General features: G+C 34.1%; 1 protein-coding gene across 2 annotated transcripts; it reads right to left on the reverse strand.

The window, feature by feature from the left end:
* Positions 1-5,230: 5,230 nt before the first annotated feature.
* Positions 5,231-9,845, reverse strand: LOC124932077 (glutamyl-tRNA reductase-binding protein, chloroplastic). Of its 2 annotated transcripts, none has more exons than XM_047472682.1 (6): positions 9,637-9,845; positions 7,643-8,103; positions 7,430-7,510; positions 6,270-6,371; positions 5,955-6,104; positions 5,231-5,605 (listed from the first exon to the last, which is right to left on the reverse strand). In XM_047472682.1, the coding sequence occupies exons 2-6, from the start codon at positions 8,057-8,059 to the stop codon at positions 5,369-5,371; spliced, it is 987 nt and encodes a 328-aa protein (XP_047328638.1). In that variant the 5' UTR covers positions 8,060-8,103; positions 9,637-9,845; the 3' UTR covers positions 5,231-5,368. The 2 variants fall into 2 exon arrangements, with proteins under 2 accessions (XP_047328638.1, XP_047328637.1); XM_047472681.1 differs by having other exon boundaries at positions 6,270-6,374; positions 9,637-9,843.
* Between the last annotated feature and the right edge of the window lie 6,346 nt (positions 9,846-16,191).

Consider the following 16,191-nt stretch of genomic DNA (forward strand, 5'->3'; position numbering starts at 1 on the left):
GAATTGTGTGACAATTTTTCTTGATTATAAAATCATTTATTTAAATCATACAAATGTGTGTGATTTAAAAAAGGTACCAATACAAATGTGGGGGGCAAATATTTTTATTTATAAAAACACAAAAAATTATTGTGTATATTATGAGAAATAAAAGATAATTTATTGTTAGAGAAATATGTTTTTATAAAAGATAAAGTTGCGCAACTTTACAAAAATAAATAAAATAACAAAAAAAATATTGTTTGTATTTGCTGAGTTGGTGCTCAAATCGATATATTAAATTTGAGGATTTTGAAATCAAGAAACGTGTCATATTTTGACATTACTTTCATATAACTTTAAAGAACCAATGTCTTCAAAAGAATTTTATGAAAAAATGAAAAATAAAGTTTTTAAAGTCTTGATATGACTTATAACAAATTTTATAATAATTATATGAAAATTTGATCATACTTTTATTAAAATGTGGATGTGACAATTATATATATCGTGATGACAATGAAAATTGTTTCATTACGTGTCTTTTGTACGATAATTTATCGTTAAAAATTACGATACAAATGATTAAATTCATTAATGATGTGAATTGCACTACACGAAATATCATGTTGTTATCAAATGATATATTGATATTATTAAATGAAAGATTTTACATTTACAAGTGAATATGTTTACACTTGAAAGTGCAATCTATGTATGGAAATCTTCTAAGAAAATTATGATTATAAATTAAATGTTATAATCTATAATTTTAACTTATGTCGAAAAATAAAATATTTTTATGCAAAATATATAATCGTTTACATGAAGTCAGAATAGTTTAAAGTTATTTTCTCTACTAGTTAGTCAAGTGAACAATATTTTCATAAAAAAATATTTTTTTAATGGTAAGCGTGTACGAATGACTATGCTTCTTATTAGAAAATATTTCAAGATTATCTAAAATGTACCAACGAAAATTTCTAATTATTGTGATAGTAATTTGAAATTAGACAAATTTAGAGTCAATGACAAGTCTAGACATACACGTCTTAGAAATAATGAATTAGACTATACTCTCTATTGGAGTTATCAAATTTTACTATGTAAGTCAAAGATATCATTGTGGATCCACTAACCAAAATTATTGAATAGAGAGTTAGTTTGACATCTTTTGAGACATTAGTTTACTATAAGTTGATATGAAGGAAAACTCAACCTATGCAGACTAGAGATCCCAAGAACTATGTCAAATGGGACAACCTAATTGTATTGACTTGAAAAGTTATTATTGAGGAGTAATCCTATAACGAAACAATATATATTTTGACGATGATAAGTATATTGTTTTTAATGATTCTTTGTGAGCAAAGAGATCACCTATGTGAGGGAGAAGTGGGGTCGCTTCAAAAGAATTGCACGGTTCAATTCTAGACTCTCTCACAAAAAATCAGGTGCTTGTTCAATGGCCAAAACGGACAGAACCATGAGAACTTGACATGTATTAGGGAAAATTCTATGGTGTGTAATCGTTTACACAAATGGCAGAATTGTTCAAGGACATCGAGTCTACTAATCAACTAGTAAAGTTATATACTTTCATAAGGGAAGGTTCAAACGGTTACATCTACCTATCCTATTTAGAATTCAACTGTTGAACATTTCACCAGGTTAATCTTGGAGATTGTTCGAATTAAACTAATTCTATTAATTAAATGGAAATGATATTTGGACAAATAAAAATTACACCAAATTCAAATGTGAATTAATGGTGAAATTTAATCCAAATGAAATTCACACCAAATTTAAATGTGAATTAATTGTGAAATTTAATCCAAATAAAATTCATATCAAATTCAAATGTGAATTAGAGTGAAATTAATCCAAATGAAATTTACATCAAATTCAAATGTGAATTAAGATAAAATTTAATCCAAATAAAATTCACATCAAATTCACTGTGAATTAAAGTGAAATTTAATCCAAATGAAAATATCTTAAATGAGTTAATTAACAAATGATATTAATAGCTATTGTAACCACAAAATAATTATTGTTGGATGTAACTTCCAAGGATGATGAAAAGGCAAACAAGGATAACCGTTGGATAAATTGATGATGGATTAGTAGCCGTTGGATTAAAGAACTGATTATGAGTTTAATTTTCAACTATAAATATTTATTCGCCTTGTATTCCTCTCCACACATCATCTCATCCTTTCTCACTCTAGAATTCCAAAAGTCCTCTACTTATTTTGTGAGTAATCTCCGAGTTCTTTGCTCGACACGACTGTTGAAACCCGGTGATAGTTCAGGTACGTTGGTCAAGTTCGATGAGTAGTGATTTCACTGTAGAATCACTACTAGATTCGTTGTAACCTGGAAGACAATCATCTACGATAAGTTCTGGCACAAATGGGAGACGATAAAATTGTTTTAAAGGAAATGTGTTAAACACCTGCCTCGAATCAACATCTCAAATTTGATGATTACGTTTTTCGTATATTTAATTTTATTTAATTTAACTGTAACATTATATATATATTTTTTTATTTCAAGACAAAATATCTAATATCACTTTTATGGAATCACCATTAATCTTCAATATTTCCGAAAGTACATGAATATTTGTCTCTATTGATTACTCGTGCTATTGATTTTATATGCACAGTACACAATGTTTTAAAAAGAACTTATAGCACAATTAAGAAGTGGGTCTAAATCAATCAAACAAAATCCATAAATAAAGATGAATGCTCAATAGAAGAGGCATAAAATTAATAGAGGATTGTAAAGTAAAGAATCTAAAGAAAACAACGATGGTGGATTGGTTAAAATAGAAATTGGAATTAAAATTGGGGATAGTAATTCTAATTTTTAAGTTTGGTAGAATATTAAATATTAAGAATTATATTTTAATATAGAATCGATGTTCTAGCTTTGATTTGGTTTGTGGTTTGCAAGAAGATGGGAAGGATGCATGGTTCCTGTGACCCCGTGATATCTAGGAATGCCACCTTAGACTAGGCCTTCGCTTATCGAGCCTCCCCGAACCTCTTGGGCCTTCAATTTCGCCCCCAACGAGTCTGAACCTCCTTTAGCGTTTATCTCTTGCCAACTTAAACTCAAGTAGGGCATTATTTTCGTCTCACTTTAATTATTTAGGTATTTTTTATTTAAAAAGTTTTAAATGATTTTTTAAAATTCTTAAAAAATAGAAAAAAAATTGTTTTAAATGTTTTTTAAACTATTTTTGAAATTATTTCTATCTTAGAACTGTTTGAGATTATTTTTCTATTTTTATAAACTTCTTGTCTTGTGTGCTTAACGTTAGTTTGTAACTTCAATAAATATGAGGAAAATTTTTAAATTATTCTTAAATTGAATCTGATTTTATTTTGCACTAACTTTAATTTTTGAAATGATTTTGGGTTTTTGTCACATGTTTCCTCTCGCAAATATGTTTGACTTCACTATTATTTTATAGTGTCCCTATTAAGAAAAAAAATGATTGTTTAATAAAGTCTTTGAAACCTTTGAAGGTTATGATTTGTAAAGATAAGTGAAGTTGATGGGCAGCTACAATTGCATGCAGTTTGGAGAGAAAGTTAATGATTTTTTTTAGTCAAAGAAAGTCTAACTAAAGTAAATAAATACCGAACTAGAAAATAATATTTGAAGAAAAAAATTTAAAAAAACGGTATTTCCTAGATTTGTAAATAGTAAATTAATGAAATCACATCTTCTTCTGACCTGTTAAATGGTTAAGTGTTTTTGCTGGTTAAATACTTAATTCATTGTCTCATTTTCGTCTGGTCAAAATAGAGTCGAGGTTTGTACGTGCCGATCTTAATTCATTTGCTGATTAAATTAACATGCCGAAAAAAAAATTCATCCCTAAACAAAAACTGAACATTTTAGCAATGACAAATATCTTAATAATATAGATAATATATTAAAGGTATATTTTTTTTCAATCATAGAAATTAAAATTATAATTATATTCAAATTTATGAAATTAAAATGAGAATTTCAATATTAATTCTTATAAAATTAAAATTTCACTGTCAATTATAGTTATCCAAACATACCTAAGAGAAAATACTATATTTGGATCAACTCCCTGTGTGAGTTATGTTGGGCATTGTTGGAAAGCTTCCCAGTTAACACAAAATTGTTTCATAATATTTTTTAATGATATAAATGTTAATTTTGTGCACAAAGTTGGATTGTGGTGTAAAATTTGTATATTAAGTTATAAAATTTTATCTATATATATAAACTTGACAAAATGTGTTAAAATTTGACAACTGTATAATAATAATAATAATTCACTTTTAATCCATATCATCTGCCATGTATTAAATAATATATGTTTTTAATACACATCAGCATTGCAGTACAAGAAACTCAAGGTCCAGATATTCGATTGGTGTTCTTAAGGACGAGGATGAACTCTGGGTCGTAACAGGAGGGGAATTTGATTCGATCCGGAATCGTCTTTCAGTTGGAATCCCGCCGGTGGGAATTACCCCAATTCCTTACTGATAGAAAAGATTTCAGTCGAAGTGTTTGATTATATCAGACCTATCAAACCCATTAGGAGCAAGAAAAGTTCTTGAGAGAGAGTTTAAAATTCATCTTCCATATTGTTCAATCCAATAACATTCATCTCATCTGCGACCTGATTTACGCTGGAACAGTTTCGGGTTTTCCGGAGAAACTGTTTCCTAGATTTCATAAGTATGTCGAAAATCATCGAAGTACGAATCGTAATCTAATCCATATTATCTACAATCACTCGAAGGATCTAGGATTTCCCAAATTTAGAGTCAAAATTATTTATTCGTACAACGATGAAGTGTTGAATTGAGCTATAAAAATGTCAAAGAAGCCAAATCGGTTAGATAACATGAGGAACATGTTCACAGAGGAATTGGCGAAATTGAGAATATGGAGTTTGAAAATAAATGTGAGTTTCTTCTTTATGGATAAATTTATTAAGGTTTTTCGATGAACATGAACAAGTGTTGAACCGTAGAGATGAGTTGGATTAAAACAATATATTTAATATCTTACATGGATTAATATTTTTTAATAATTATATAGTTGTAAAAAAAAATTGACATTATACATAAAATTGACATTTATCCCATTTTGACTTGAGAAAAATAGAATAGTAGAGTACCACTCACCCATTTGGTCCCGTAATCCATCTTCATCATCGCTTTGATTGAGATTATGGGTTGTGTAACAGAGAAAAGATGGCTAGCATCAAATAAAGATTGTCATTCTTTAAGGCAAAAAGAAAAACAAAACAAAAAGTACAGCTCCCTCTATATATCTAAGAAGGGGAATGCCTGAATTGAATGAGAGTGATGTATTGTTCCTATGAGGATGATGCTATTTTCTTCAATTGTTTAGCTTTCTTGAAGTCATGGGCTTGGTAGTTTTTATCAACCTCCCATGCAAGCTGAGACATGCAATTGAAAGTTGATTTTACACCTTTCTCATCTGTCACTTCCCGGGGGAATGGGATCCTAGCCTCAAACATTTCACTCTCCTCACTCATTAGCCGTACATCAAACCCTAACCGATCGAGCCAAACCATCTTTGCCTCAACTACCTGAAGTGGAAAATCAAACAAACAAATACCATTATACTTAATAATAAGACTGATTATCTTTAAGAACTCCACCAGTGCAGATTTCTTCACAAAAGAAAAGAATAAGAAAAAAAACTTTTTTTTAATAACGATGGGTTCCACTCCTCCTTCGGAGTGCGACTAATCCCTGCGGGTTAAGCATATAACCTGTAAACTCACTTAAGCAATAAACCAGATAGCGAAACTTGCTATCTGGCGGGCTCAAACCAGGGCATCAGGGAGGTGGGGATATCCATCCTTTTTTGTCGTTAAGCTAGAAAAGGGGATAATAAAAAAATACTTGATAGACACACAATCAAGCATCACAAACCTGGAAATTCAAATCAATGTAAACATTGCAAAAGCGATTAACATCCTCCATATTATGGGTGTTTATCTCATAAACAATCTTTTCTGCAAACTCACGGAGAGGATCAGGGTTTGCTGCTTTATATTCTGATGAACTGACCCATATCCCATCCTGAAAGAAAATAATTAAACCCTCAAGTACTGTGTATCTATCCTCTACAGCTTATTTGAGATAGTAATCTCATTTATTCAATTCTAGAATGATACAAGGTTCTTTCCATAAGCAGTTTCAATGGAATCAAAACTATCTGTCCCTATTTGTATAACAACAAATTACCTCTTTAAAATCTTCAATTTGGAGCACCCTGTCAATAGAAACAACATGAATGAGGTCTTCATCTACTTCTTCACCAAACCTCTTTTTCCATGCTGCCTGAAGCTTCTGTACAAATCCAACAGCTTACATTAGGCTTTCTTAAACCTTTTATTGAAATAATGAACTCAAAGTTTCTCCATTCTCCATATGCAAATAATGGATACTAGGTTAAACAACTGCATTGTCCCCAATATGGGAATCCTACAAATATTAGCCTAGAAGCAACGACTATACACTATAGTTGTAACTGCTACTGCGATTTGGATACTAACATGATTACATAAATGAGAGCTTTGATTTGAATTTGAGAATTATTAACTGTAAAATAATGTTGGATTAAAACCATATGCATGTCAAAATTGAACTACACCATTCCATACCCCACCCCACTAATTGCAATTTAGTCAAAATTCAGAATGTTACGACTTCAAAATCATTCTAGACCTGTCTAGAATGATCTCTTAAACTCGTGGTTTTTTTCCCGTTCTTGGAAATTTTTAATGAAATGACGCTAAGTCGTTTTTCCAAAAAAAAATAAAATAAATAAAATAAAATAAAAATAAAAATAAAAAATAAAAAATTTAGTCTGTTGCAACATTCTTATGGCCAACTTAGACAATACAAAGCTCAAGAAATAATTGGGTTAAAAGTAGGTTCATACATAAGTTCTAAAAAACAACAACTATTGACCACAGAGGGAAACAAAAATGTTGTTGACGCCCCCATTGTTTCTCCCAACAAATGGAATAGGGTATGATGCCATGTAACTGACATAGATGTTGATGGGCCTGATGTAATGGGCCAGACAGCCCTTTGTATGGACAATAATTAGTTAACTTATTATAAATAGAGAAAGTAGTTATATTAATTGTATAGACGTTGATTGTTGAAAGACAAACTGTTTATCATCTCTAGCTTAAACTAATCCATTCTCATCTACACTATTATCCTATTCTCATCTCATTTCTCTTGCTTTTCATCTCTAGCTCAAACTATTCCATTCTCATCTACAATATTATCGTATTCTCATCTCATTTATCTTATAAACCCTAGATCCGTTACATGCAACTGCACTGATACTACAAGAGCTAACATGGACAAGCTCAGGGATGAATGTTTACCTTCAAAAGAAATTTATCTTCAGGTCTGTCGATGCTTCCTTGAATGGTGCATTGCGGCGTCCTCAATCCAGACTGTTCTAACTGTTGTGAGATGACAAAATCCCGAAATAAAAAATTATTTACAATTCTACATATCGTAACAATATCATAAACAATATCACATCAAGAACAATAAAATATCTATCATTTTTTTCCTCAAAAAAAATATCTAACCTGCACATGTAGGCTAGATCTTTTATCTGCAGATAACAGTTTTCTAGATGAGTTCAAGCACAAAACTGGAGTACCCTCAGCATCAACAGCAAAACGGACTCCTACACCAAGGGGCCAACCATCGTGTCCAAAGGTAGAAAAGGTTCCCACGGAAGAAAGCTCCATTATTGTTCGTGAAACCTCTGCAGGGAAAGGTTTATTACTACCATCCAATTTTGAGTGGGTAGGATCAGCAGCCACAGATACAGCGCATTTAGGGAGCCGAAATGCTGAAGTGCGGGATAGACAACGCTTCGAGGAGTTGAAATTGGTTTTCTTTGTGAAAGTAAATAGAGAAGTTGAGAACTTTGGGAGGCAGCAGTCTGTGGGTGGGATTGAAGGAAGATGAGTGGTGAGAATCTGGGACTGAGGAAACATCTGATCTGGTTGAATTGGTATGTTCTTTACAACTTCGGGTTTCACTGCAGCAAAATTGGGGAAAAATTGACCCAAAATTTGAGAATTAACTTTAGATAATTATCTAATATCCACTTTATTTAATTATTTTCCTAATCCTATTCTATTTAGTATTTATGCAATATATAAAGGGAAGATTGCAAACCAAAAAGTTAATACAATAAAACTCAAGCTTTTGAGTCTTTCATTTTTAAGCTTCAACACACAAGGTAAGAATCTGCTATATCTTCAAATTCAAGAACAGAGAAATTATTGTTCCTTCATAAACAGAAAACTTCAATCAAAGGTGAAACTAAAAATAATAGTCACAAAAGTAAATCTTGTCATCAATTTTATTTTTAGTCGGAATTCGGAAATAATACCAACTTTTAGTTTTAATAATTATAAGGATATAAAACACTAAATAGATACCTCGTCTTCTAATTCGTTCCGGTGCAGGGAAGGAAGTTGGGAACACACTACAGACAGGAGCTACCTGCTGCAGATCTAAAGGAAAAGGTAAGATCGAAAAGGGCAGTTGAAAGATGAAGGTTGCAGATCTAAAGATAGAAAAATGAAGAAGGAAGAAGAGGTTGTATGTGTACATGAGCAGAAAAAAGAACGAGGAAGAAAGATCTGGTAGAATTTAAGCTAGGCTACTTATCTATCTGTGTTCCAGATGTAGTAATGGTGAAGAAAATGTGAAATTAATTGAAACATTGCTGCTGCTATGTTAAACTTAGGAGCCGGACTGCTAAGAAAGAAAAGAATGGGTTTGTAACGATAAAATTGCCTGCCCTTCAAGAAATTGAGTGATCGTATCGTCTTTGCACAGTTGAGGTTTGATAGTCGTCACCTGGTGATTATTTTTACTTTTTTATTTTATTGATCCTTGCAAATGCAGGGATGAAGACGGTAAAAGAACTACTCCCACATTTTCCTAAAATCAAATTCCACTATCTTTAGTCAATTGGCACAAGAGTATAGAGTCAACTAATTTAAACCAAGTTCTAAATTCTAATTCAACTCAAGTTAGTATAAAACATTTAGAATTGACTTTGATCAAATGACCTCAAATCAACCAAGGTAACAACAACTCTTAGCACTTGAATTAAGCCAATCAATATTTTGGAACCTTAATCACTTCCAACATTTTAAACAGATAGAATACTTCATTCTAAGTACAAGCTGATCCATCAATCCATCAAGCTAATTCTCCTATATCAAATAGTTCCAGATTATTTACATCTAGTTCAAATTCATCCAAATCATGTTCTTCCAAGTTATATACAAACCATTCCATCTATCAAATTCAAAACTAATAATTCTAGATTATTTCAATAAAAATTTTCAAAACAATCCATCAACCCAATTTCATCATCTATAATGTAGCAAGGAATCACATCTTCAGTTGATGACAAAGGAATTACCCCATAAAGCCGATTTCAGAAGAATCAAATAAAATTAATAATTTTTAGACATCAGAACATTGGCTGAGCTTCATACATTTAGAATTTCATAAACTGTAAAACGAAATCCAGGATACTAACAAGACTCACCTAGATTGGTAATAAAAATGTAGCCGGCGCCGGTCTTCTTCGGCTGGTTCGTCTGCCTTTGCTGCCGCTACTTTAATTTACTGTGGACTGGATTTTGGAACTCGGCCGCTTGGAGCTCGAATAGAGAACTAGAATGGAGAGAACTGGAGATTATTTAGGTCGGTGGCTCTAGATCTCCAAAATTGCGGCCCTTGGAGGAAGCATCTTCGATCGAGGGCTCTCCTTCATCTTCATCAACGGGCAGCTTTCGAGCAAGAATCAACGGTGGAGCGTGGGCATCGTGGTCCCCTTGGCTGCCCTAATGTGGAGCTCTTCCGTCTCTTTCACTCAGTGGGCCTTTTCATGGGAAATTTGACGAAATGACCGTAATATTCACTTATTTGCGTCTGTATTCACTAGATAATTTGAGAAATTTGACGCAATGACCCTAAAAAGGTGCTTTAACGAGAAAAGTGTCAACGCGATGACCTTTTTTTATGACGAAAATGCTCATATTGCGTCACGCAACCTGGGTGCATTGTGAAAAGTCCACAATGACCTTGCTATATAATTAAAAAAATTCAAATTCTTCTCTTTTCTTTTTATTTCTTTTTTCCCTGTGTTCTCTCTTTTCACGTCCCCTTCTCCTCTTTCTCTCTAAAAACAAGACGACTCCCGACGACGACGTTGGAACCACAGCGAAGGAAGGACGTCAGAATCCCATGATGCCCGCTGCTCCTGTTATGTTTCATTTGTCCTTCACTTGTTATTTCTTTCTTTCTTTGAACGCATTGTTTGTTAGGTTTAGGGTTTAGGGATTGATTGGTTAAATACTACCGTTGCGACGGAATTCGGGTGCGTCTCGCGAATCCGGATGCGTCTCGCTGGTGCATCTCGCGAATGCGGGTGCGTCTCGCGAATGCGGTTGCGTCTCGCGACCAAACCATTTATAGTTAGTACTTGCATTTCATTGTTACGGTTGTGTCTCGCGATTGATAGTATCGTTTTTTTCAATTGCAGCTTAAGTATTTGTTGACGTATTTGTTGTGTATAATGGAGAGTGGAAAATTGCAGTTGATGGTACTAGGTCTTTCTGTGAAAAATCATGCAAAACTATGGATATACCCCAATATACTACATTTGCCGAATTAGTTGATATCATTTATGAGATGATTAACGTGCAAAAGTCTACATATGATTTAGTGATTGAAGTCATGTATGATGTTTCGACAAAACTTCCACCTATTGTTATTGAGCGAGATAATGATGTGGACATCTATTTATCACGGTTGATTTCGGGTCGCACTTCGTCACCTTTGTCACCACTATGTGTCTCATTAGTAGAGAAGTACCCAAGTCAAGATAGTGCACTACCACTACTTACTAAAAAAATTATACATGGAGTTGTTTCTCGAGTTGTTTCTCGAGTTGTTTCTCGAGTTGTTTCTCAACATATTATATTTGAAAGTGAAAATGAAAGAGGAGGAGGAGAAGATGAACGGGCTCATCATGAACTGATTAATTATGAACGGGTTAGTGATTTTAATTATGAACGGGTTAATAATTTTAATTATGAACGGGTTAGTGATTTCCAAGCTACTACTAGTGTCGCACCAGCAATTGCACGCACGTCGCACCGATCATCAATACCTACATCATCTAGTGCTAGAGCATCAATGGGTATACCATTTAGTGCAAGAGCATCAATGACTACACCATCTAGTGCAAAAGCATCAATGGGTACACCATCTAGTGCAAGAGCATCAATGGCTACACCATCTAGTGCAAGAGCATCAATGGGTACATCATCTAGTGCAAGAGCATCAATGGCTACACCATCGACAGACCCGACAGACCTATCACCGACAAACCCTTCATTTACCTTGACATTAACTAGTGAAACCGTATTGGAAGTCGGTGCGTTGTTTGATAATAAAAAAGAACCTCAACTGACGCTATATAAATATGCGATGACTTATCATTTTGAATTCAAAGTGATGAAGTCACGAAAACATCTTTGGTATGTGAAATGTTTGGATGAGACATGCAAGTGGAGATTGCGTGTTGTGAAAGGTAAGTTGTCTGAGATGTTTGAGATTCGGAAATTCAACCAACAACACTCATGTTCAGTTTTGTCGAGGCCGGAGAAAAAAATGCAAACACCGGCATGAGTTATTGGGCAGTGCATGAAGAGTAAGTACATGGACCATCACCATAACCCTTTGATTAAGAAAATAATTGAAGACATGCAGTCAACTTATGGGATATTTTTGACTTATAATAAAGCTTGGAGGGCAAGGGAAAGGGCTTTAATGGCGGTGCGAGGAACGGTAGAGAATTCCTATGAAAAATTGTCATCATACCTATACATGTTGGAGAAGAATAATCTTGGTACCATAACAAATATCCAGACAGACGAGCTCGGCCACTTCAAGTATATGTTCATATATCTAAGCCTCTCAATTAGGGGTTTCAAAGTCTTTCGTCGTCATGTATTGTGCGTTGATGCCAGTTTTCTCAAGAACAAGGTGGGAGGTCAACTATTGGTGGTTATTGCATTGGATGCGAATGAGCAACTATATCCTGTTGCATTCGGCGTTGTTGATTCAGAGAATAATAACTCATGGACTTATTTTATGCAAAAATTTAAAGAATCAATTGGATTAGTTGATGATCTTGTCTTCGTATCCAATAGACACCCAAGCATCGCCAATGTCTTGTGTGCTGTTTTTCCAGAAGCAGACCACGGTGCGTGCACATATCACATAAAGATGAATATTATGGCCAGATTCAAAACTGATAATTATCATGTGGAGTTTGATTTGGCTTCTCGTGCGTACACTATCCCCCCACTTTAATCGGTTTTTTGACAAGATTAGGGTTAAAGATTATAGGATTGCTGCCTATTTGGATGAAATTGGGTTTCAAAGATGGAGTAGAGCATTTTCCCCGGTAAGTGATACAATAAACTCACAAACAATTATGCTGGGAGTTTTAATAGTCAGAGTAGGGAACCATAAAATATCACATTTCAACAATGGATGAGTATTTAAGATTCACAATACAACATTAGTTTAATGATAGAAGAGAAAAAACGTCCAACCACCAAAATTTTTTATCTCCAACGTATGAAAAGTTATTATGTGAGGGTTTTGAGAAGGCTAGATTCTATACCGTATCATCCCTTAACCGATTCGAGTTATATGTGCATGACAATGAGTCCCATTTAAAGTCAATTTGAAAGACAAGGACTGCACTTGTAGGGTATTTGAAGTCTCCGGTCTTCCTTGTACGCATGCACTGGTTGTTGCCCGTCACCGGAATGTGGTTTCTTATGACTTATACTCAAGGTATTATTCAACTCAAAAATAATATCTATTTAACCAATTTTTGAATCGTTTTATTTTCCTTCTCATAGGTATTACACATGAACTGTATCTTGGGTGAATGCATATGTAGAGACATGTTATCCTGTTGGTGATGAAGAGAATTGGGATGTTTCCGATATTATCAAACAACGTGTGTGTCTAAAACCACCTATAAATGTTAAGAAAGGGCATCCACAAACTAAGCGTAAGAAATCCCAATGTGTGGTCCGTAAGGTCCCGAGACGATGCAGCTCATGTGTAGGTCTGGGACATAATAGGGCAACATGCAAAGCAGTGATGCATGCACCATCTACTGCAAGAGCAAGAGCATCATCATCTCAGCAACTTGAGTCATCATCATTTCAACAACATGAGCCATCATCATCTCAGCAGAATGAGCCATCATCTCAACTGTACGAGCCATCATCTCAGATGTACGAGCCTTTAGCTTAGAATAAACTTGTTAGAGAATGAACTTACTAAGTGTAGTGGTGTTAATGTTGTTTTTGTAATACAGGATATACTAGAGCAGTACCATCTTGTAATGGTGTAGACTTATTACCAAGTGTAGTGGTGTTAATGTTGTTTCTAGATATCTAGTAGTGTTAATGTTGTTTTTGTAATACATGGTATGCTAGAGCAGTACCATCTTGTAATGGTGTAAACTTATTACCAAGTGTAATGGTGTTAATGTTGTTTCTAGATATCTAGTGGTATTAATGTTGTTTCTGGATATCTAGTGGTGTTAATGTTGTTTTTGTAATACAGGGTATGGGTGGTATGATTTTGTTCTGACATACAGGTTTGGATTAGTTATGTGACGCAACTGCATTCGCAAGACGCAACCTGCATGACACAACTCAAATGTGTGACGCAACTGTAAATGTGTGACGCAACTGCATTCGCGAGACACAACTGCAAATGCGTGACACAACTACATTCGCGAGACGCAACTACAAATATGTGACGCAACCGCATATTATATTAGTTCAGAACCTAGAAACAATAACATATATAACATTTAATACATCAACAAAGTTTGATATCATTACATCAACCATATTACAAAAATTTGATATCATTACATCAACCATATTACAAAAGTTTGATATTAACATTACAAAAGTTTGATAAATAACATATGGTTCTACAAGTTCATGAAATAACCTGACCGCCCACTTTTCTCTCCAATCTTTCATCTCATTTGAGGTCACTTCTGCTAGACTCAGGTTTGCAGTCAAGTACTCCATATGCATTAGTACAAAGACACCACAATCTCCACTCTTAGTTGCATTGGGGACTTGACTCTGGAAGTCTTGTGTATGGAAAAACGTCTAAATAAAGCCGAGGAAATCTTAATTTTTCAGCATAAGACAATGCCTTGTCAAATATACACGGAAGCATTTTACACATCGGTTGCATAAATTTATCAAGATTAACATAACATTCAGGATTGCAGTCATATACGTCTATGCGCCACTACTGTAGACAGACAACGCAAAGTATCCGGTGGACGTCTTTGTTGTTCAAAGGAATATATATATATATATATATATATATATATATATATATATATATATATATATATATATATATATATATCATCGCATAATTTTCAACTATCATAAAGTTTTTTTCATTGCCTTAGAAGTATTCTATAAAGTTTCTAATGTCAAACTCAATATAGGATTTCAAGAAATTTTTTGTAATCAGCAACGAACCTGGGGCAGAGCCAATAATCTACAATTGTGAAATTATTGTTATATGTCTTTGGATATAGAAAACATCTTCTTCTCATAATGAAGCAGCATGCAACGATTTCTTGCACGATAGAAAAACAATCAAAATACAATCTACAATTGTGAAATTATTCTAACATAGAAGATGACTTACCTGATCTTGCAGCCAGTTGAACCTTTTCAGCCCTCGGCAAAATAAGTCTTTATCACCTTCTAAAGTATGGAGCTCAATTTTTTTGTCATCAGTATTTGGATCTCTAAGCCATGTTTGCAATTCAGTTAGCAGTTGATCGTCATATTTTAGAAGGGGATTGACGGTGATAGGATCTTGTAACTTGGGTAGTTTTAGATTAGGGTTGGTCATATCTGGATCATTCCTCGGCTTCCTTGTCCTTCGCGAGACAAATATGATTTTCTTAGGAGGAGTATTGCATAGTTTCAGATCATCGTCCTCCTTTTCCTCCATTTTTTTCCCCACCTTCTTTTCCTCAATTTTATTCCCCGCCTTCTTTTCCTCATTTTTATTCACAACCTTCTTTACCGGCTTTTTCTTCATAGTCTTCTTTACCGGCTGCTTTCTCTTCACTGCCTTCACTTCTTCTTTCTTCTACACTTCTTCATTCATCGGGTCCTTGTCAAACTTCTCCACTGCTTCCATTTTCTTCTCCATTAATTCATTCTCATTCACCATCTCAACGTTCTTAATCGGATCTTGAACAATATTCTCAATTGGATCCTTCTCAACGTTTTCATTCTCATTCACTGCCTCTTGAACAATGTTCTCAATCGGATCCTTCTCAACATTCTCCTCTTCAAAAATGATCTCAATCGGATCCTTCTCAATCGGATCCTTCTCAATGTCCTCCTTTTCAACAATCGGATCCTTCTCAATCGGATCCTTCTCAATGTCCTCATCTTCGACAATCGGATCATTCTCATTCTCAATATTCTTCTGCTCCACTTCAACATTGTCCTGCAAAATGGCTCCAATATTCGAATCTACATTATTCACCTTCTCATTCTCCTACAAAATGGAAAATAAAATTAGCTTCAGGTAATTCGCGTCACGCAACTACATTAGCGTCACGCAGTTGCGTGATGCAACTGCGTGACGCAACTGCGTGACCCTAATGCGTCACGCAACCATAACATTTTTAATATAACATTGAAGATGCATTGCACGAATTACCTGGTAGGTCTTCTCATCTAGTTTTGTTGTCACGTGGTTGGCGAACTGGTTGATTAGACTGAGAATCATCTTTTGAAACAAAATAAAGTTGTTTTGTTGATTCACTTTGATGTCTCTTATGCCTCCCTTCATCTCTTCGACATCTTTCTTCATCTCTTCCACATCTTTCTTCATCTCTTCCATATTTTTTTTCATCTCATGACATATACATCGAACAGGAGATGCCGGTGATGATGCAGGTGTTGAAGTTGCGGTTGGGGGACTAATGGGACTAGGGGGA

This window comes from Impatiens glandulifera, chromosome 3 (assembly GCF_907164915.1).
Source record: "Impatiens glandulifera chromosome 3, dImpGla2.1, whole genome shotgun sequence".
Taxonomy (NCBI): Eukaryota; Viridiplantae; Streptophyta; class Magnoliopsida; order Ericales; family Balsaminaceae; genus Impatiens; species Impatiens glandulifera.